This window comes from Scatophagus argus, chromosome 17 (assembly GCF_020382885.2).
Source record: "Scatophagus argus isolate fScaArg1 chromosome 17, fScaArg1.pri, whole genome shotgun sequence".
Lineage (NCBI taxonomy): Eukaryota > Metazoa > Chordata > Actinopteri > Scatophagidae > Scatophagus > Scatophagus argus.
The window spans coordinates 14,715,730-14,740,149 of NC_058509.1; the positions used below are offsets into that span (position 1 = coordinate 14,715,730).

The 24,420-nt window shown below is 40.7% G+C and overlaps 1 protein-coding gene across 6 annotated transcripts in view; it reads right to left on the bottom strand.

Annotated features, from left to right (window-relative positions):
- The window catches only part of col9a2 (procollagen, type IX, alpha 2), a 125,770-nt gene extending 101,729 nt beyond the window's left edge, over positions 1-24,041 (bottom strand). For 4 of the 6 annotated variants that reach the window (XM_046416772.1, XM_046416770.1, XM_046416769.1 and 1 more), the window contains exon 1: positions 23,577-23,801. In XM_046416772.1, coding sequence (XP_046272728.1) covers positions 23,577-23,606 — 30 coding nt within the window. In that variant the 5' untranslated portion in view covers positions 23,607-23,801. The other 2 variants (XM_046416773.1, XM_046416771.1) reach the window with 2 other exon arrangements.
- Between the last annotated feature and the right edge of the window lie 379 nt (positions 24,042-24,420).

Below are 24,420 nucleotides of genomic sequence, written 5' to 3' on the forward strand. Positions count from 1 at the left end.
GTTGGTGCGTATATGTGTGCTTGTATGCATGCACATGAACCCATATACACGACACTCACTCATGGTACAGTAGTTTTGTCTCAATATTTTTAAGTTACTTTATTTATGAAACACACACACATGCAACATACAAGGGTTAAGGGCCTTGCTCAAGGGCACATCAGCTGGTTAATGGGGGGAGCACCCCCCCACACTCAATTTTTTCCTGCCCGTCCGGTGGGACGTTATACTGTGGTCTAACCAGTCTGTTGAGACATTTACATCTTCCCATCATCTTATGCTCATGGTCAGCGCACTGACAGTGTAGTTCATAAACACATTTCATAGTTTAAAAGTGAATGGCATAGTTTCAACTATTTTTTATAGACAGACAGATAGATAGACTTTCCAAGAGCAATCAAACAATGTAGTTATGATTTTGAGGATTTTTGATACCCATACCCTGGAAGCAGATCAGAGATCTCCTTTTGCTTTTCTTTTATTTCTCGTCTGCCCACAGTAGTGGGACATCTAAAGGTAAATAACAGATGAATTGCTCCAAAAAGTATTTAAACTGCAGCAAAACAAGTACCCCTTCATTAAAGACATGAACTCTCGCTCTGTTTCTCTCTCACATAAAAACAAAACAAAACAAACAACAAAATGTTAATAACTTACTTGGAGTGCTGCTTTGTATGCTGACCTAGTTACAACTCTGGACTTAATCAAGATGGAAAGTAATGGACTTGTCTTTAAATCGTATAGCCAAAGTAACAGTACAGCTATTAATTACCAGGCAGCAGAGCCAAAGTTAGATTTTATTTTCTACATTTTGTATTTTATGCAATTTCTTATCTATATTCATCTTTTATTTATGATCCAGCCTCTTAATCTTACTCTCAAAATCACCAGATTGATGCACTTAATTATAAACTGAAAATCTTCTCCTGGGGCAGTATGTCCCTGGATCCCTCTGTTTCAGTAAGTTAATATTCATCTTCCTGTTATAATGAACTCTGACACTGTACAAAGCTCTCACAGTTCATATTCATTCCAGTTCAGGTTCCTCACTCCCTCTACTGCTCAACCTGCAGCCCTGGCCACAGAAGGCTAGTTGAAAATATATCAACATAGCAGATGTGACTCTGCTGAGACTGGTCAATACGTGGTAACCATGACCCTCCAGACATAGGCTGACAAGGGGAATCGTGTTAGGGAGCCTTGATGTAGGATAGTAAGACTTAAGCAGAACCTACCACAAACAGGGTTTTTAGCTATGACGGCTTGTCGAAGACAGCAGAGTTTAAATTGCAGCTACTATATTATACAGCTGAATTAGGATACTGATCTGCTTCTCCGGACAGACAAATTATCATTCAATTGCATGCATCTACCCACCAGCCCCAGGTTCCCTTGTTCGATTCTTCCACTCTCTCTTGCTCTCTGCCCCTGGTTCAGCTGGGATAATAGAGGAAGGAGCAACACGCCATTCCAGTCATTCAATTACACACCCTGGACATGATTACCTATGAACGGCAAGCATACATGCACATGCACACACACACACACACACACACACACAGTCTCCCTCTCTCACTTTTGCTCTCATTGTTGTAATGGAACTCTGTAAATAAGGCCATTTTGAGTTGAACAAGCTTCAGGATGAATTACACTATATAGGCTCCACGAGTCAAGGCAGCAGTGTAATGGATTTTTCCTCTTTGCATTTTTTTTTCCTGCCTCACTAGAACGTTATGTATTCTGCCAAGCAATGCATGTAGTGTATGAAGTGGCATTGTGATGTGCAGGAACGAAGGATTAGATAAAAAAAAAAAAAAAAAGTCCATTGCTTGGAAGGCTAATAAACTCTATGTTTCTGTTGGGCAGAGGAGAGATAACTTTGTCCTTGGCTCGCTCATAACCTCATCAGAATCGCTCAATGAATCACAGAGCGCCATAACTCATGGCCGGGGCAGCTGTGATACAGTTAAAAATACCCTTGGTGGAGAGGCGAGCTGCATCTTGGGCGGAAGGGAGTAAAGAAAACATGTTGGAAGGGACATATGAAACACAAGCACACACACCTGCATTTGTTTCTTATATAAATCATTTTCCCGAACCAATTTGTGATACCGAAACAGACACACATATGATTTGTTACAATTTAATAAGAATGGGAGGAGAACAGATAAAAAGTTGATCCTGTTGTATTTGCCACACCACTTTAGAACAGGGTTAGTTGTCCTGCTATGACTTAAAGCTCACTCCTGATTGTTAATTGCCAAGGACCACCACCAAAATAAATGTGAATGAAGACATGAGAGAAAAAAAAAATGTAAAAAGTAAAAATGGACTGTTATCAACATCACTGCCTGCTATTATGAACCCAAAGGTAATGTATTCAGAGACTTATTTTCTCCACACGTTCAGAGGAACAATAATTTTTTGATAAGAAAAGCAACAAAACAAAAAAGCTGTTTTTTTTTCCCCTTTGCTAACATTTAACTTAATTATGTGTGTCTATGTGGAACTCTATGTGGAAAAAAAAGCAGCTATGAAGAATAGCTATAGTTTTTTTCTTTTTTAATTATTCATCAAACAAGGCTTAAAAGACTCATAACAAAGCTGTAAGTTCACACTTTAACCTTTGTCGCTGTGTCATCCCGCACCCTAATTAAAAAGCCCACAGAGCCATATCCAAAAATATCCCTGTCCGAAAATAATCTTCGATGTTCCTGTGTTTTCGTACGCACAAACTCACACAGACACGCCGGTAATGTTCCTTGTGAAGACGTTCCAGCTTAACTTGTCTCAGACAAACTCTGCAGTGGCTGAGCTCCTAGTTGTGGATGAGAACTGTGTGGCAAACAGACTTACATTGTGAATTAACAGGATTAAGTGTTTTAAGAGGCTTGTCAGGTAAACCTGAACCTGCCTGCCTAAAGACTGAGGCTGACTCTGAGCTACTTTCAGCCACTTTGAAGTCTCTAACTATCTCATCCATGACTGGCATATCAGAGAGCCTGTACAACAGAGGGGCACTGGTACAACGCTGTGTGATTCAGCATGCACCAATATCAAAAAACATGAAAGTGTGCACGAGGAAAGGTGTGCACCTGCACACTCACAGATACACACAGATGAAAAACATGCAAACTCGGGTTCTAGACACTGAAGGAGTGTTTGACATTCTCAGCTTCTGGTTTTGCAAAGCCTCGCCCACAAAATTCTTCTGCATGTTTCAGTTACTAATTTTTCAGCAAAGTAACAAGACTCGAGGAGACGCACAGCACATCTTCAAAGGAGGCAGAAAAAAGCTCATCCTCACATATACCATACAGACAAACATACTGGGGCACCTGACCATTACTTTAATGACCTCACATTAAATAAGGACCGTGCTTTGTGCACTGGGACACAGTCATGATGGGACAGAAAAGGGTCTTCCCCAAACTGTTGCCACAAAGAAGGAAGGACAGCATTGTCCAAAATGTTTTCGTGTGCTGAAGCATTGAGATTTCCCTTCACTGGAGGTAAGGGGTTGATTCGCATTCACAAACTAAGGATTTTTTTTTTAACCATATTCTACACAAGCATAAAAATGAAATGGACCTTCCAAGGAAATAAGAAACAATAACAGTCCATCAAAAACAGAATTTTCCATGGTTCAGTATACCTCCGTTCATTGCACCTCTACAAAGCTACAAAGGGAGCTACCTCTCCCTGAGAAAACAGTAAATGCTTTCCCAGACCATCTTCTGATTTCTCCATAGTAAGAATAATCTGCCTTCATATTTGAACTAACAAGACATTGGAAACTTTAGTCACATTCCTGCCAGACCCTAAATCTGACTCTCAGCCTTAATCAAATGCATCACAAGTTCCACTCTTTGACTTCCATGAGGTTAGCTCATCACCCACAATTAAAACAAATGAAGTGGAGAAAAAAATTTAAGAAGGTAACCTGGAAGCATCTTGCGTGTGCCTTTGATTTTAGATGTAAAAACTGTGGGATGTAGCAGGATGGGAGGTATGTTTCTGGAGGCAAAAGGGACCACATGCTGCTAAATGAAATCTAAACTTTAGGGGTGTCTTGTCACACCGTTTAGAGAAGCGGTACATAATCCAGAGTCTTACTGAAAGTAGTTTAAATCTCCCACAGTGGTGATGTACGCACAGAGTGATGTCTAAGAGCTCATCAGCCTAATTAAAATGACTTTTCCCTCTTGCATCCTATTATAAACACAGTATAAGGCATGTAAATAATAGCTACAGCATGCTAAAGTCAATAACACCTTATTATAATAACACAGAATGACAGGTGCTTCAGGATAAATATCACTATTTAGAATACTTTTAACTAATGCTGGTTTGAGTTGTGGACTTGCAAAATGGTTTTCAGATATTTGCAAATCATGCAACATGGACATACACAGGAACATGTGTAAACAACAAAGTTTCTTTTATATTTTACCGAAAAAGTTGTATGGGGAAAACAACAGAGACAATGCACATCTGTCTCCAAAATTCCAAAAGTAAATTAGCATTTTCCACATAAAACTGTTTAATGAGACGATGGAGTTTCTAACTTCGAACTGCTCCGAGAACAGACCGAGAGAGAGAGAAGTGGACTGCGGCTGCTTGGTGACAGTAGGTTGCCTTGCAGTGGGTGGCAGCACCGCAGACCTCCTCAGAGCTTAAACAGTGACAAGTCTGCTATCGCCACTTGGATCTTCTCCTCTGTATTATTAATGCCTCACCCAGGAGAGGGAGCTGCCTTCAGCTAGTATCAAAGGCCCGTGCAAACGCAGCACTTTGTCCTTTATTAACAGAGTGACTCCCGCATCGAGAGTGCACATCACATACAGAGTGTGAAGAACATGCCTCAAAAAATGTGGGAGGGAGGGAAAGTTTCAATGCCTCCATTAAATCATTATGGGTCTGAGTCTTTTATTCCCCCTAGTACCCTCCTATTAAGAGTTAGATTTGTTTAATGTCCCCTATTTCACTTCCATAAGGTGGACATCAGACGATGGTGATGGTGGAAATATTTACAAGAGAATAATAATGTGTGGGTGTGTGTATATCCAAACAAGGTGTGGCAGTAGTCAAACCAGTATGTGAAATAAATCTTGTCCACATTAGACCTGAATTTACATGTTTTGTGCATACAGGATGTGAAAAACATATTCTCATATTGCAAAGGTTCTGCTGTCCTGTAGCTCATATGAGTTTTGCATTTGTCCTCAGTTTAAATAATGAAATTCTCAGACAAAAACAGAAAGAGCATATAGTCATGGTTGCAGTCATAGTTGGTTTACCCTGTATTGTGTCACTTAAGATTAGTTGCAGAGTAATTACTGGATACATGTTTTTATGCAAAGGTATACATAAGGGGAAAATTAATTTTTATATTTCCTTTCATTTATTTATTGGTCAGCTTAAATTATTTGTCATGTTGAAAGAAACACATTTAAATTATGAGGAAAAATGCTAACTGTATCTGAGGTTTATATTGAATATGCGCCCATTTACGTGAAACAGATTCAGGACAGACTTCTGTGAGGACATGTCTATGCACTGTGTAAAAATGGTCTGGTTTTTGTCTGTCAAATGACCACGAGGACATTTTATTTTGTGTGGAAAAATTACTTTTTGGAATAACCACAGCCAGAGCAGCGCACTGTGTGTTTTTTTGCCAAAATCTTAAGTCACATGGAGCAAAAATTGTTCTCTGAATTGCAGTTTTAAATACCTCAGTGTAACCATCACACAGGACCTGTCCTGGTCACTGCACATTAACAGGACTGTTAAGAAGGCCAGGCAGCGTCTGTTCCACCTCAGACACCTCAGAGACTTCGGGCTCCCCCTCAAGGTGCTCAGGAACTTTTAAACCTGCACCATTGAGAGCATATTGAGTGGGAGCATCACCACATGGATGGGCAGCTGCACAAAGCAAGACCTCTTGGCCCTTAGGAGGGTAGTCCGCTCAGCTGAGTGGACGATCAGAACAACTCTACCCGACCTGCAGGACATTTATACCAAACGATGCAGGTCGAGAGCTGAGAAGATCCTCAGGCAGCCCCATCACCCCGAACACTCACTCTTCTCCCTGCTGCCATCAGGCCGTCGGTTCCACTGCCTGAGAACCAACACTGAGAGGATGAGGAAAAGTTTCTTCCCCCAGGCCATCCGTCAGTGAGCATTAAACTGGACAATCCTACTCCCACTTGCACTAGATGTAAATACTGTACATTTGTGTGTATGACAAAACTATCTTGAATCTTGCAACTGGGCCTCATTTCAAGTCTGAAAATTGTATATAAAAATATCTTAAGTGCTACAATCTCCCATAAAGCTTTGAAAGTGGTCTTTCAATGAAAGCACATTCTGCATATGAATAAAACTACCCCTGCAAAACTTCACCTCATTTCAGTCACGTCATGTTGAATTTCCATCACATAGGCAACCTCACCATCTCACTTGTGACGTACCTTGCGCATTTAAAACTGCTCTGCTGACAAAAATATGCTAACATAGCTTAAACTTGTATGTAGTCAGGTTATTTCTGATTAAGAGTTTACAGTCAGTAACTTGTCTTCCCAATAAAAGCCCTGCAGTGGTTCACATTACAGAGCATCCAAGATAATTGAGACAGTGTTAGATTCAATTGTAAAAGAGAAAGGAGCAGACCAATCAGGATACACTGAACCAAAGAAACAGGAATGAGCAGCAGGAGGTGCAAAACTACTTTAAGCTGAACATGGAGACTGTTAAAATGTCACCTCTTTAAATAGCCACAAACGTTGAGTAAATGAAATCTTCTGTGGTGCTGCAACAGCTCAGATGAGGACAGGGACCATTACAGTTTAAAACAGAAACAGCTCTCTAAAGCATGACATACAGCGCTGGTGGAAAATTGCAGCGCAGCCTGTAAAGATTCATGAGCAGCAGCATGCACTCTGGTCCCTGGCTGCTCACTGTCACCTGCCACAAGTTACACACTTATTCTGAGGTAAGTAATGACATTATACAACTATAAGAGCATCTGCATTTCACATTAAAGTCTTGTGATGACAGCTATTTAAATTAAATGGAAGCGGGCACATTATTTTATTTGGTGTTTTAACCTCAATTTTTGTAATGACCAAGAAATCTTAAGTACAGAAATATTCTACCTCACTCTGTATTATCTACCTCACTCTGTATTTTGTACTTTGCATTTTATATTTTTATATTTTTTTTCTAAGGTGTGCAATTTTAATTTTTTCTATTTATAAGTGTGTTTTGAAGCTGAGAATCTGCACAAAATTTCGTTATGCTTGCATAATGACAATAAAGACTCTTGAATCTTGAATCTTGAATTCAACCTTTATCAGGTAGCGTTTGGCTTTAAATGGCACGGAGGGTATTGTAGTCTGCAGCAGTAAGACACTTAAACTGTATATCATACAGTATTACGATAGCACATCAGCTTCCTACTAGCCAAGAAGATTCTGGAAAAGACTTCCGCATCCTGACCTCATAGAAAATCTCCAACGCTGCACCGTTTTTCTGTGGCAATATCCCTTTAAGTGATGTTACTTCAGATGCCCCTTCCTATTAGCAGTCAAAAGCAAAATGTCTCCATTGACAGCATCCGATGTGTTTGAGAGAGAATCGAACACATAGAACGAAGCACAGCTGCATTTTCTGCCCACTGTGACTCTGTGCTGCTTTGCCCTTTAAGGACATTATGAAATTAACATACAAATACGAAAGCTCTCTGAAGGTGACATAAACAGTTTGAAGCAGGAGATAAAACTTGCCCCACGCTCACATGACAGCTGAGAGGTACTCCAGCGCCAGCAGAGCCATTCACAACATTAAAGCTCATTAAGGCCCTATAGTTACCCAATTAAAATGAATGATTGCTGGAGGAAATACCATTAAGAACTATGTACACCACTCAGAGCTCCATAAACACAGTTTATATTCTCAGTTTCCTGCACTCTTTCACACTTCCCAAATTTAATTTAGATGCAATAAGTGAGCTAAATGCAAGTATATCATTACCAGAGGTTCTCACAGAGCAATGAGTTCCCCTGTGGTGCTACAGTTCATCATGGCATTGAGTTTAACAACTGTATGGAAAGGATGTATGAGCTCTGTTCCTGAGGATATTTAAACATTTAATTAAAAATAAAACACATCATACAGTAAATTTATTCCTCCACTTCTTCTTTAAGAAAAGCCAGAAAACAGCTCTCCTTTAAGCACATGAAGCTGTTGATGTGTGGATTTAAGGTCCATGTTGGTAATCAGATTTCTCTGTTTTCCTGTTTACACCTAGCAGTCCAAAATAATACGGTGAGCTCGTAGTCCATGCTGTTTTGCCTTCCCATCACCTAACCACTCACTCAACAGTACACCTCCAGAGACTTTCAGCTTTAATTCAAAGGTTTGACAAAAGTGTGGAATTAATCTTTCCGAAGTTACAGCCGTTTTATACACCCACCTCCTTGATGGGACAAATGGCTGACAAACAGTTCATGGCCAGGTATGGCCCGTTCCGTCGTTAGTCCATGACAAATAAAGCAGAGAAAAGGTCTGGAGTTGGTTCAGAGTGTAACATTTCGCATTATTAGGCTGGAAAAAAAAAAAAAAAAAAAAACACAAAATAAACCCATCAGAGTGGACAAAACAAGAATTTGTAATATTCTTAGACAGAATTAATTAACTGGCAAGCACAACACCAGCAAAAGGTATGGAAGACAATTGGAAGACAGCTAAAGTGGATGACAGCAGCATTCTACCACTGGCAAAGAAAAACCCTTTCAAAACATCAAGTCAAGAACACTCTTGAGGAGGTAGGACTGTCATTGTCAAAGTCTACAGTCAAGAGAAGGTTTCATGAATGTAAATGCAGATGCTTCACGACAAGGTGGAAACCACTGGTTCACTCAAGAACAGAAAGGCCAGATTAGACTTTGCCAGAACGCACCTAGGAAAGCCTGCCCACTTGTGGAATAAGATTCTTTGGACTGCTGAAACCAAGATTAACTTGTACCAGAATGATGGGAAGAGAAAAGTATGGAGAAGGAAAGGAACAGATCGTGATCTGAAGCACACCACATATTCTGTCAGACATGGTGGAGGTAGTGCTATGGCATGGGCATGTGTGGCTGCCAATGGAACTGGATCACTGGCGTTTATGGATGACCTGACTGTTATTAAAAGTAGCAGAATGATTTCCAAAGCGTTTGGGCTAAACAGATTCTGCCGAATGATGAGAACTGATAGGATGCCGCTTCATACTGCAGATGGATAATAACCCAAAACATACAGCAAAGGCCACCAAAGTTTCTCAAGGTTTCTCAAATGGTACATTCGTCACTGGCCAAGTCAGTCACCTGATCTCAGCCCAACCGAGCATGCTTTTCACTTACTGAAGACAAGACTGAAGGCAGAAAGAACGACAAGCAACACCTGAATTTAAAAAGGCAGTAAAGGCCTGGCAAAGCATCACAACGGTGGAAACTCAGCATTTGGTCATGTCCATGGGTTCCAGACATCAGGCAGTCATTGGGTCCAAAGGATTTTCATTCAAGTATTAAAAATAATCTTTATATTTGTAATTATGCTACTTTGTCATACCTGGCCATGAACTGTTTGTCAGCCATTTGTCCCATCATTTATGAGCCACCAGAAAGGAAGTGTATGTATAAAAACGGCTGCAATTACTAAATGGCCAATGCCACACTTTGTGAAACCCCTTGAATTAAAGCTCAAAGTCTTCACTTCACTCACATCTTCAGTGCTTCATTTCAAATTCAACGTGGTGGCGTGTAGAAGCCAAATGCCAAAACATTTCTACTTGTCCCAATATATATGGACCTAATCGTATAAACAACCAGCCACCTGATGCTGCTCATTTTGGTTGTTTCTCGGCCTGAGAAGTCTCTGAGCTCTATAAGAAGTTAAAGCTGAGCCCACTATCAGGAACACCTTAAATTGGCAGAAGTGTAAATTAATGCCTCGAGGCATCTGTGACTTTGACCCCAAGTCTCTCAACAACACTCCAAAGCTTAAGAGTGACATAGAAAGTTGGCCAATGTCAATGATAGGGTGTTTTAATGCAATATAAAAAAGTCACCTTGCCTAGTTTTTAGCCACTTTTTCTTTTGTGCTACCATCTGTTTGATCTATGTAATTTTTATTGCCGGAGGACTGGGGGAAATTTGAAACTAATCCACAGAATGTGATTTCCCTTGGACCTGCTGCCTCAGAGGTTCAGATCATTTTAGACCAAAAATAAATAAATAAAATAAAACCCCACACTTAACCAAGACAAAAGGAAAACTCTTTTCTTAACCGCTCAGCCAAAGGCTTGACCCCCTGACGACAACAAGTGTATGACTGAGACACTAAAAACAGGTTTATATAAAATCAAACTAAAGGACGAGGGAAGAAAATTAATATTGGTGGAGTAAGTAACTAAGTTTATTCTCCCTCATGGACCAATTGTAGACATAACCATTTACTCCTCAAATACAGCAGATGCTTCAAAAAGAGAGTGAAAGGACATAGCCTCAAATGCAGCTCAAATCAAGGTTTTACTCTGCCAGACTCCTTAGTGCAATCAAAGAAAAGGCTCCGTTTTTTTATTATTTTAAAAATCACAGCTTAGCTTATCATCTGGTTGTGATTGATCTAAAGCACAGCATGAGCATATACAATTTTAAACACAGAAAGAACTGAAAATTCCTATACCCTTTCTTAAGCGTACACTCTCGCAGGGGTCTTTTCTGATTCTGTATCACACAGTCCCACACTGCTTGTTCCAGCCACATATTAATATTTAAAGCAATAGTACATATTTAATCCTGTCTCAGCAGTAAGTGGAAAATTACAACTGCAACCCCTTTATAATTTCCAGTTGCATCTATTGACTGAGCTCTCGTGTCACAAAGTCAGAAAACCAGATGTCGACCATTGTTCTTCCTAAAAGAGGATGATACACCTGTTAACGTAACGGGCTGTACAAGCCATACTCCACTGTGGATCTCTCACATTCATACATTCTCTTCAGGAGAAAAGTCTCTTCAGACCACGCTCTGCTTTTCCGCACAGTAATTTAAGATTGAAAACACTTGTGCTCTAACTAAAACATAACAGTATGCTTTAAGTAGCAAAAAAAAGTGTGTACTTTCTACTCACATGTAATTTCCCTTTTTTTGTTTACACAGAAAATTCCTCCTTAAAACAAGAAGTCTTGGTTAACACAAGAAATACCACAGTGCGGAGCATGCCTTCATTTTCCAAATACTAAAATATACTGGGGTTGTACATAAGTGTCCTTAATTTCAATTATATTAAAAATATATACATGGTCCAGTAATTGCCAATGACCTGGGCAAAAACAAATATATTCAAATAAATTTGGCTGATTACATTTTTCATTAGTTGGAGAATCCAGTATTGATAAGCTCCTCTTCACGTTGTCAGATCTCCACATGCAAATGGAACATGGTACATGCATAACATCGCTAAGCATGTCTCGATCCTGAACAACCAATATATTTTATGCCAAGTAGTTAGAGAAAAAATGATACCTTTTCATTGACCCTTCATGAATAATAAAGAACGTTTGATAAGGTATTAACATTTCTACATTAAACACAACTTAAGCTCTAATGTATCCAAATTTACACAATTATGTAAAGCAGTACCATAAGAATTTCTGTCAGGGTTTCCCATGCATTTACTTTTACTTTTATTTGTGGCAGAGAAAACTGCATGGAAAAAATAGTCCAACAATTTAAGAACTAATTCCTTAACCACAAACAAGCAGAAGAGTCTGTCTGGAGAAATGTACTGTGTGTTCTATAAACAGAAGAATCAGAACTCCAACTGAGTGCAAATCCAGCCGGGAACGGCAGCAGGTGAGCCAACAATTAATCACATCTTTCAGCATCCAAACAATATACGTCACAGAGCAGCAATTTCCAAAATGACTCACTTCACACTGAACTGACCGAATGAGACAATAAACAGTTGTGACCAAAATCTGTTGAAAGAGTATTTGTAAAGCGGGAGACACTTTTGACCAGACCGGAGCTGGAATTCTTTGGTGCCAGAAATAGCTTCTCAGCCAAAAACAGCACCATAAAAGTGTTGTCTTCCATTTTGCACTACACTCCTACACATTTGCTCAGTGGAAACTCTTATTAGGTACAACTATAAAATCTGATGGAATCTAATACAACTCAAGCTGTAAAGTTTACCTTAACCCCCCCATTCTCTCAGAGAAATGTTTGCAGGACACGGGAGATAAACAATAGCAGGATTAAGAACAGACCAGCCTTGTAAACGTGCTATTTGTTGATCAATATAACAAGTCATAAGATAGTATACGAGACAACTGAAAAACTGTCTTTTTAGCGAGCATACTAGTAACATTTATCAATCACAACCACAGCAAATGATACATCACAGTGCCAGCTATATACTATATCACTATGAAACTGTGCTCTGTAAAGCTGTATTTCCTCTGCAGAGGTCTATGGCTCATAAAAAGTTTGTTTTAATTCTGACAACATGTTATAAAATCTGAAGTTATCAATATTGTCATCTGCGTGTATATACTGCAAAATCAGTGGGTGTCTGAGGTGTCATCGTCAACTCGGACAGCTGACCGAGCTGCGGTGATTGCACTCACCGTGGCTTCCCAGAGGGACAGAGGATATAAACCTTATCTCTCAGTGTGTAGTTATTCTGTCACCAACCGGTAAAAATATAAGGTACAGATGAAATAAGAAGGAATAAAGTATATTTTGTATGGTTATTGTTACAGATCTCTCCACCTCCCGACACTCCTATTTGGAGTGTAAAAAAAAAAAAAAAAAAAAAAAAGAGACAAAACACACTATAAACAAAGCGACAGATGAATTTAACCATGACCTGTCTGGGGAAGATACACAGGACCTCTGGGGGTATTTTGTGCTCACCGGCATCAGAATGTTGAATCCTTTGGGTCCTGTACACTGAAGGTGGGAGGGTGGATTCAGCTTATTCCGGTCAATCCCACAGATTCTTCATCAGGCTGGGATCCAAGTCAAAGCATGAATGTCTTCACTTGCACTAGAATCTCACAATGATTGAAAACCAACAAGACAGATGTACACAACGCAGTTTTCTTTGAGTATCTTATGTATTACTTATGAGACCAATTCACTCATTTGCATTGGAGAGGACATTTGAGACCAGTGGACCTTTTGTGACAGTCACTACCCACAACACCTTTTGACCATTCATCAGGACGGTGCTGAGATGAGAGGAAAGACTGGTGTATGTGTTTATATAAATACCTGCATATTTTGTTAGATTTGATCCTATTTTATTCTAAATTGAAACATCTGTTTATAGGTACTGTGTGTGTAGCATGAAGGGGATTACAGACTACAAACTTTCATTTCGTTGTGCAATCTTGTGTCGCACAAGGACAAATAAACAACCCTGAATCCTTAAATGTGTAGCACCTTGCAGAGAAAAACTGTGGTAAAAATGCTAAAACAAATTTCTCACTTATGTGCATCTTGACTGCATGCTTTATGTTGGGAAATGGACAACAAATTTATCCATTCCACTCAGACTCATGCTCGAACACTGTAATACCCAACATAAATTCAAACATAGCAAAGTATATCCTCTCATCCTTTTTCACAAAGTCTGAACACCAGACTGTCTACCTCTTCTTTCAGCTGAAAAACACCACACAACATACAACACAAACAACAATCAGCCACAACATTAACACCTCTGACTGAGGTGGAATGAATAACATTAATCATATGTTTACAATGCAATGTTCTGGAAATCATGTGAATGTCCTTTGACACACACCACCCACCCAAACATTGCAGACCAAACACAACTCCCCTCGTGGCAGCGGCTTTTCATGTCAGCAGCAGCAGCCTCCCTCCAGCTGGACAATGCACCCCGTCACATTTTGAAAATAGCCAAGGAATGTCTCAAGAATCACAACAAAAGCCTGCAGACTCCCCAGATCCCAACCTGCTCGAGTATCTGTGGGATGTACCAGAATAAGCTGAATCCAACCTCCCACCCTCAATGCACAGCATTCTCTCAACATTCTGATGCTGGTGACCACAAAATACTCTCAGAGGTCCTGTGTCTACTGCCCTGACAGGTCAGAGCTGTTCTGGCAGCATAAGGGGGACCTACAATATATCAAGCAGGTGGTTTTAATGTTGCGGCTGATCAGTGTGTAAAAGGCCAACTATTAAAACTATATCGTCACCAGAATCTTAGTCATCTTTATTTATTCATAATCCGGTATACAATGAAAAAAAAAAGCCAAATGTGTTTATTTAATTATATTTAACTCACTAAATGTTGCTTCTTTAAGGCAACCACCACAACATCAAGAATTCTGGAGTAGGTCTCATTGGCCTCGGCTTCAGAGAGAAAGGGAAAATCCTTAAACATCGGGGCAGTCGTGGATCAGCGGTTAGGGTATCGGACTCGTAACCGGTGGGTCGCTGGTTTGATTCCCCGTACCAGTGTCCATGGCTGAGGTACCCTTGAGCAAGGTACCTAACCCCCACTGCTCCCCGGGCGCTGCACACGGTCGCCCACTGCCCCGGGTTTGTTGTGTGTGTGCACGTCACTTGGGTGGGTTAAATGCAGAGCATGAATTTCGTTGGAGTGAGTTCCCTCCAATGACAAAATATGTCACTTTCTACTTTTTCTTTCTACTTTCTAAACATCAAGGATCAAGAGCTGATGCCAAGCACAGTGTCTTCCTCTCATTAGCATATCTCTATCCCAGATCTAGTGTTATAGCAGCTTTGATGTCCGTCACCTTCTGTGTGTCATCCAGGCTTTCTTCTGTGCCCATGACAAGCTTGGCATGAAGTGGTGCAATCTCGAGCAGAACGAGTATGCTCTCCTCTGACATTACTAAGGTGGCCTCCTTCCTTGGCTTAAGTGCCTTGAGCACTTCCTCGGCATGATGTCAATCTCGCTCAGTGTGACGATATCCTTTTCACTCTTTCTTGACCTCTAGTGAAAAGAGTGCTGCAGAGATGGCTGGTTATCCTTCTGAAAATCTATCATTCCCCCTTGTGACACTGTTGGTGATCAACCTGTGTTTTTGTAGCTTGAGAAGGTCTTGTTTTTGTTTTAGCTGGTGGCTTGCTATGGTGCTGGATCTGAAAAAGGGTGGGACACATATGATCCTGCTGATTCGCTTATGGCAATTTCAGTGCTTTCTGCGAGGCAATAGTCAGGCTGTGTGCAGCCCAGACCAGGATTCGAACCTGAAACCCTCTTGCTATGAGGCCACAGTGCCAACCACTGCACCACCATGCTGCCCTGCATGTAAACCTTTAATTACAATTGAGCAGTGTTTTTGAGAATCAATACAGTATCGCAAAACAATTTTTCTGAATACCGAATCTCTTTTCTCCAAACACAGTGTTCCCCAAAGCAAGTGAGTCCAAGTTTCTCAAAGTAATCTGGAAATTATTACTATTATTTCAGTGAGTAGAAACAGGAGTTAAATAGGAGTGCAAAAATGACACACACACACACACACACACACACACACACACAGAGAGAGAGAGAGAGAGCGAGAGAGAGAGCTGGGTGTATCCTTGAGAGGGAGGGAGAAAGACAAACTAAAGGAGGACTATCCCCTTAAGGACAACATTATTAGTCACAGGAACACTGGGGAGTCATGCACTGTTGAGTGTTATTTCTCTCCCCCCTATCAGTGGCCTCATCTCTGTGTATCTCACTTCAACCCTGTCTCGCGCGCTCTTCTAGGGGAACTCGTTATCTCCTAGCAGTGAGGTCTTTGGTCTCGCAGAGGCCAAGGAAAGGATCATTGCTTCTGGTTGTGAGTGTGTGTGTGTGTCTGAGTGTCATAGAAGTGCTTGAAAGAGAGGGATGCAATGCCATGATAAAAGCATTAATGAAAAGGTAAGGGTGGAAGGTCTGGAATAGGATGAAATACAATGTCAAGAGAGGCACTGAAGAACTGTGAACTGTGTGAGTTTTTTTTCCCTCCTTTTGCTCATCTCCATTGTATCGTTACCTCCTTCATCCTCTTTCCTCCATCCCTTTTTCCTTACTTTTCTCCTTCCTTATTGCATTACCTCTTTCCTACTAATAAACTGTCCTTCAGGTGATCAAATACAACATTCTTCTTCATCCTTTGCTCCTCTCCTTACTGAATCACAGCAGGCAAGCTAAATATTGAGTGCAAAAAGAATGAACAAATAGGCAGAAGATTACATTCCCATTAAAAACTTGGCTGCTCAAATTCTTATTGACATGGCAGATATCCTTGATTCTGTGAGGGCAAACAGTAGAACTTGAGCATGAATATGCACGCACACAGTTTTAAGGACTGTGTTTGGTGATTTCAACAGTGGCCTCAGCTCTATCCAAACAACATATCTACCTACCAAGGCGGTCTGGTGTTGGCTTTGCTGGGGTCTCCTGACTGCCCAGTATCCCCTTGTGTTTCTATGAAATCAAAGCTCTGAAACTGCCTTTGGATCACACAGACCCAAGCTGTGTTACGGAGGCAGCTGTGTGTACATATGCATACTGAGACACTGTGAGGTAAGTAAATACACCCAGCAGGCACACACACAAGCTTGCTACAAGGACAAAAAAAACATAACAAAACAAACAAAAAAAAAAACTGCACATAAAGTACTTCCCACCATGAACACACACACACACACACAGTCCCTTCACAGCCAGTGGAATTCACCATGAAAAAGGAATGGATGGGCCACTGTTCCACTCAGTCTCACAGTGTGTGCGTGTATCTCGTGTGTATGAATGAATGTGAAGTAAGTGTGCATTTGTCTGAGTGCTTGCTTGTGTATCAGGCAGACTCAGCAGAGAGGCTGTCGTCCTCATTGGGTGTGGGTGATACGGTGAAAATAACGTAATCCACCATTGATAGGTAAGATGTGACCAAACCATAAAACAAGTATTTTTTAAACTGCTGCGTGAGCCCCTGTGTCGCTGTAGAAGCAACCGACAAAATGAAAGTTCAGCACCAAGTCATGTCAAATAACTCCACTTTGAATTTGTGGAGGGGAAAAAAAAACTCTTTGGAATGCATACAAACCTACAGAGAAGCAGAGTAATAAAAAGGAAGCCGACATTTCCCTGATGGCCTCCTCAACACATCTGTCACCAGCTGGGCCTTTAAAAGAAATTCAGGTTGCTGAAACTTGACAACATCTCAACAACAACCCAACCAAACCACATGATGCTGGACTGATCCTGATGTTTGCTTTGTTTTTGTTAGCTAAATAAAAAAAGAGTCATCTGTTGCCTCTGTCCTATTATTAATTTTATAATCACAATTAACACAGACTCAGCATCTGTTGCTTATTATGCATGTCCCAGCAAACTCAATAAGCAGTTGTATTGAGAGGTTTATCACAGTGATGTTTTAGAGTCTGTCTGACAAACAGCAACATGCAAATTAAAATGAATCTGCGTCTATTTTGCCTGTATTTAGTAATACCTTTTTCCCATTGTAGAAATAGTTGTTGATTGGCAGAATGATTCATGTTTAATTATCAAGTACAGCAAAGTGCTATAACTCAACAAACCATTGTGATGTAATGTGATGCTGAGGAAAAAAAAAATCAAACAAATCTTAGTTATATTATTTCTTTGAGTTATTTTGTGAAAAACACTGGTAGACCATGTACATCATTAGATCTACATTATATCTTATGTTAAATATCTAAACTTCACAGGGTCAATAACGAATGAGCTAGTTGGCTTTTGATACTCAGAAAACTGTTATTAAATACTCATATTTCTGCCTTTCTCCCTGATACGTCTGTGGATTGGGTTACAGGTAGCTGTATGTGTGTGTGTGTGTGTATGTCCTCTAATCAGTAATGACTGAGCCTGATAGCATGAAATATTGATCGGATGAGTCTCACACAATGGCACCAGGGGAGTGTCCAGCCAGGCAGAGAGGACCGCCAGACAGCCTTTCAGAGTGAAAAACACTGTGCAAATCACACTTGTATCCCCGTCTCATTTAGATGGTCCTCAAGGCCCCATCAGCTCTCCTTTTATCTCTCTCTTATCACACCAGACTGGCCTCAGACTCAATAGCGACAGGGACACCATGTGGTCTTCCTCGCTTACTCATTTGTCTGCACAGTCTGGAAAAAGCTGCACGTCGGCAGCAGTTTTATAGTTTGAAACTGCACTTGGGACTTGTATGATAGAAGTCATAACTTTCCTGCTACATGCAGTAAGAATCTTCATTGTGAACAAAATGTTGAAGCCTATATGAATCAGCAGTTGTCCCTACTGTAAGTCCATTAAGTTGAATATTCATCCAGCTCTTCTGTTGTCAGCTGAAGTATTTGAGGGACTCGTTAGTTTTAAGCCGTTCCCCACAGACAGACCTCAAAGTCAAACCTGCTCATGTGACTTTTAATTTAAAACTCTACTCTTACTTAACTTTAGAGTAAGTTATATTTCAATCTGGGCAAACGGCCAGCTACAACTCAAGGCTGGGACTTTAAGACAATTATTTATTTTTACTTTTTATGCTTGGTGTTGCATGACCTTAAATTAGAGCACTTGACTGTTCCGTGGAAGTGAAACGAAAATTAGCACTGGAAAGCATAATCCTGTCAGAAGCACGAACTAAAAGACTTCTTTATGATTAAATGTGTCACTGCAGACTGTGTCTAAATTTTTTAAACTTCTCAGCTTCTTTCTTCATTATACTGTATTTTTTCCCCCGCTCCCTGTTCTGCCAAGAACTCCAGCTTTTGACTAGATTGTCTTTGCTTTCTCATCAAATAGCAATCAGCCTGTGGAGAATGTGGGGCACTGATATGTGAATTTAAAAAGAGCAACACTCCTTTTCCTCTCTAAAATCTTTTTGATAAAATATGTGTTGTCATTCACAGGGCAATGGCTCCATAGCTGAATGACTTGTTATCCTCTCTTTCTACATTAATCTTATATACCACTGAATTGTTTGGATGTAAAGGTGGGGAAAAGAAAGAGAAACTGAGAAAAGCCTGTAAAGGCCTTGTAACCATGCATTCAGGCCCCCTCGCCTCCTATACTTTGACAGACTTCAAAGCAGTGAAACTGCCCATCTGCCTGGGTGTAACACTGGCTTCTAGCCTTGTGGTCCCCACAGAGAGATAACCAGGCGTAGCTCTAAACACCCCCAGACAGACCCTTATCCCTCTGGCTTAATGTCCTTGTGGCCGAGGGTAATGCAGAGAGATGGATGGCCCCGACCTACCCCTCCTCGCTGGGGTCCCTGGCTGTGAGATTGCATGCCTGATACCATCCTCCATCTCCCTGTCTGTGACAACCAAACTCCAAACCCCACCCCCCCCCAGCCCCCAGCCCCCTCCACCGAACCTCCCAGATCGATGCGGCTCACTGATGCGCCGTCCGTCAAATCCGTGGGCTTAGCAATACACCACCTACCCATAAGGAGTTATGGGCGCGAGACAGTGCATGAAATGGAGGTAACAAACATACACACACTCACACACTCACTCTCACACACACACACACACACGCACTTATGTGCTCACCAGTTCCTGAAACAGATCACTCAATCCGGTGCCAAACGATGAGCATTTTTTCTGGCTGTTGTGCCATCTTTCTCCCCAGCTCTCCTTCCCTCCTTCTCTCGCTCTACTCACATCCTTGACATGACATGATCAAATGGGTGCTTTTAGAGTTCAGTAGTTGACCTGGACTCCAGGAGGCCGCCATTCCATCACATCCCCCTTCGTCCAACTTACATTCTTTTATCACTTCATCCCTCCATCACACCTCCATCACCTTACATCCTTTTCTCCATCAACAAATCCTACCATTTCTCTTCCACTTGGCACAGATAGTTTCCGTATCATTCACCTTTATGTGAACACCCCCACCACCACCACAGCCCAACTCATCCCCCTGTGCTTCGCCAGGTACGACAGCCGACTGGTTGAGGGGGTAGTGATGAAGTGGGAGCATGGCCACAAGCATGAAATGAAAACATGGGTGATCCACGAAAAGAAATCTATCTTGAACTGATGCCAAGAGGAAGATGAGCGCCTTGATTTCACCACATAATCCTCAGTGGCTCCTTTTTCTACCAGATAGCATTGTAAGATACTGTATTTCCATAGCTGGTACATTGGCAAATGTGTATTACATTCTACAGATGTTGCTAAATGCACTGTACTGAAATGGTTTAAACAATATGATAGTTCAGTAACTGCATTTTTTTTTTTTTTTCAGAATCAGAATTCTTTATTTGTCACATGTGGATGTGCATCCACAGTGAAATGAAAAAAACAACACTCCTTTTAACGACTGTGCAAAAATACAATTGACATGTACAAATATACACAAATAATAAGATAAAAGATAAAAGTAAAAAAAAAAATAGAATAGAATAGAATAGAATAAAAAATAAAAAATATAAATATTTGCTCACACAGTTAGAACATAAACACTCAGGGCTTAGTAAAGAATAAAAAAATAGCTCAGTTAGCCATGCAGCTAGTGGTGAAGACTAGAAGTGCAGAGCACAGGGGGTGTTTTGGTGTCACATTATTGTCAACACTGAAAGGGGGAGTTTTTCAGGCCCAGGACAGAGGAGCTCAGCGCAAAATGCTGGCAGGGACGTGTTTAGAAACGGGCACCATGACTGGAGCTGGATGAGTGGGCAATGCTACTGGGCTCAGCAGCCTCTCAGTACACCAGACCAGGACTGAACACTCTTATATACTGCATCTTTCATAACTTTTTCCATCGGATTTTATACGTGAAAATTGCAATACAAGTTCATTCCTACCCTAAATACAGACAACAGGATTTTAAAGACATTATTTATGGAGTGGGATGAATGCTGGTAACAACTAAGGCAATGGTCTCCTTTTGTTCTGCAATATCATCCTCCATCCAACAGTCACTATGAAGAATAATCTAACCTTCCAGTTATATTGCTCAACTGCTGCTCCTAGCTATGAGCTAGAGTGCGGTCATCGATCCTCCAGCAGGATTCTGTTAGCTAAGTGCTCGCTAAAGATTAAATGGTTTTTCAGTAAGGGGCTCCTCAGCTCTGGAAGCCCTGCCTGAGACCCGAGACTTAAGAATCAGTAACTTTGCTAAATTCTCTTCTCAAAACTTATTCTTTCAAAAAAGCCTTTTATTAAATTCTACCACTCATGTCCTATCCGTTATTATTGATGTTGGTACCCTTATGTTTATTGTTGGGTATTTTACTTCATTTCATGTGGGTACTATTTTATAATTGTCTGATTTTATTTGTCCGAGTCCTAAAATTCTTTAATCCAGGTTCAACTGTGCAAAGTCCTTGGTAACTTTCAAAAAGGTTCTGTTAATAAAGTTGCATGGGTCAAGAAAGAATCAATTACCTTTTGGAACAGATGTAAGTCATGGGGCTGATATGCAAATTATTTTTCTCTTTTGTTAACACTGCAAGCATTAGGCCTTGTAGCTGGCCGTTTGCAGTCCACATTCATGAGCACCCATGAATCTCTGGGGCAAGCTACACATGCATTTGTTCAAACTTCAAAAAGAAAGCAGCTGTAACGGAGCTCTTGGGAACAGTGTTTCATGGAACAACCGGTACAATTGCAACATTGTCACAACTGTAGCTGGGTACATTTACAATGAGTCATTGTGAGATTCTGCAATTAATAATATAACATAAGGCCTCGTTTAAAGCCAGGGCTGCATGTGGCATTAGATACAAGCTGTGGTTACGGGCCTCGTGTCAACTGTGGGTGGCCAGAGGTATGTGGGAAGAGAATCGGTGCACTAGTGTAAATGTAGGGCCCTGTGCGAGCAATAAAAGAGATATTTACTGTAAATCTTCAGCAGCTAGGGGAGCGATAAACATCACAAACACAATCAGCTGCTGCTTTAGTGCTGCCTACGCATCTGTTCTTCTCCTGGGGAGAAAGGAAGTGTGAAGAAAGAGAGGAGGGAAAGTGAGGTTGGGTAATCTATACCTTCCTCCGCATTGTAGTAGATACTGCCTACTGTTATTGGCTGCATGATCGTTTGGACAGGCGGCATGACGAGGGAGTTTTTTGTAGCTTTTTTTTTTTTTTTGATTGCTTTTTGTTAAACCTGTATGGATTTTATCACCAGTATAACATGGGAAACAGAATCATTTAAGGGTTCCTTGAGTTGTTGACAAACCATAAGAAATAGCTCATGATATTGTTCATTCTCATCACTATGCATTTTGCACCATGCAATTCATTCAGTGATTCCCTTTTTCTATATTCCTCATAACATTAGCTACCATTACATCCACCATGAAAAAAATGGAAAGAATATGGCACAACAGCAAATCTACAGAGAGAACATAATCTAGGGTCCAACTAAAATGACAGGCCAGGCAGGCATAATCAGAGCAACAAGCAAAGACGCCATTACTCTGAAGGAGATGGAAAAGAAGGAGAATCTCACCACATAAAGACTATTAGTCGTGGACTCCACAAATCTGGCCTTTATGGAAGAGTAATGAGAAGGAAGCCATTGCTGAAAGAAAGCCCTGAGGGCAGAGCACACATGGAAGAACGTACTCAAATCAAAACACTGCACATCGCCCTGCGCACACCATCTCAACACCGAAACATGGTGACGGCAGCATCATGCTACAGCAGTGCTTTTCATCGGCAATTACTGAGAAACTCATCCAACATGTGTCTGCTTTTTTTTTGTCGTTATTATTGTTTGTTTATCTTCAAAGCACTGTGCACGTTGTGGTAATCAAATGGTGAATATAAAAATAAAATCAAATTGCATTCCAAGGTGTACCGCTGTCAAATAAGGAACTTATGCAAGGCATTGTAGGCTGCAAGCTGACATCAAAGTATGGCAGTTCATGCAGTGTATCAAATATACTAGTACTACTAATAGTACATATCTGGCTGACAAATCCCTCCTATCTATACTAGATACTAAAATAGCACCTATGAACACTATTCTTCCTCATGTGACTTAACAATGCTCATACAGTACAGTACAGTACAACTCATACCCAATGAGTTATCTCATTTCTATACTGTATGACAGATACGGCAGTTATTTCACTATGTGTATAAATGTTACTAAATCATAGTGGTTTGCGCAATAAGGTTTTTTTTTCTGTATGTCAATTTAAAGCGGGGATGATGAGACCACTACTGCTACTCTTCATCATGTGACTACAACTTACACCCAAAGCACGACTCAAAAACATCCAACAAGCAACAACACCACCTCTGCACAAGCTACAACAATGACACACCACGCAAGGTGACTTGACAACAACTTCATGTAAATCTAGCGAATTAGTTCGCCAGCCCCTCTCCGTGGTGCTGAGTTTAAGTGTGGCTAGCATGCAAAGACCAAGCTATTACAACAGGCAAGGTACATTAGGTTTTACTCAATACAAAGTACCACATGAGCACGGTATCTCGGTATGCATAAGGAGCCACAGCGGGCCAGGAAACCCACAAGAGGGAGCGCATGTTAGCTTCACTTACCAGTATTTGAAGACAACCATCGTCCTTCATGGTGGCAAAATGTTCAGTAATCACTGTATGATTTTCCACTGCAATTCAGGTCTTGCACCGCAAGTGTCCATCTCTTTTCTCCACTTGTTTCCAGACTTCGTCATCTTTTTTTACCTGGGTACAAGTCCAGTGTAACGTTAGCTCTGCAGATCCCAGGATGCGATAGCTAACATTATCAGCAATACTAAAACTTGCTGGCTAACTCACCGGAAGGTTTCACTGGATTGACGTTGCTAGGTCCTTCCATGGTTTCACTGGCAAAAAAGATGCTAAGTTCCTTTCACATTTCCAACTGTCTTAGTAAGTTCAGAGGCTAATCAAGGACCGGTTACACCTGGTTTCACTGGTTGTGATGACTTCCTCAAGTAGATTATTCCTTACTTAGCTTACTATCGTATTTTGCCAAACAAGCTGATAGACATTTACCAAAAACGACCAGAGGGGCGCTGTTTCTCCAATTAAAAAAATAACAAATAAACGAAAACTGTAATTGCACAACGCAATGTAAATACAATAGACAGAGGACAAAATAAGGGGTTTAGACTGTTTGTTAGGGTGACAGTTGAAAACATGAAAAATGAAAATCCAATTAAAAGCAAATATCATCATTGTGTATATTTTCTTCATGTTACGAGCTGTCTTCATCTTGACAAAAGGAAATTAGGATGGGTGAAAAACAGTTAATATTATCTGTGAAAATTATTCAGAACAAAAAGCAAGTAGCCTTAACTGTAATAATTTTTCTAGGATTTTCTTTTGAATTTTGAGTTGTGGCTGCACTGTTTTTGTCACTACTCAAACCCAGTTTTTTCAA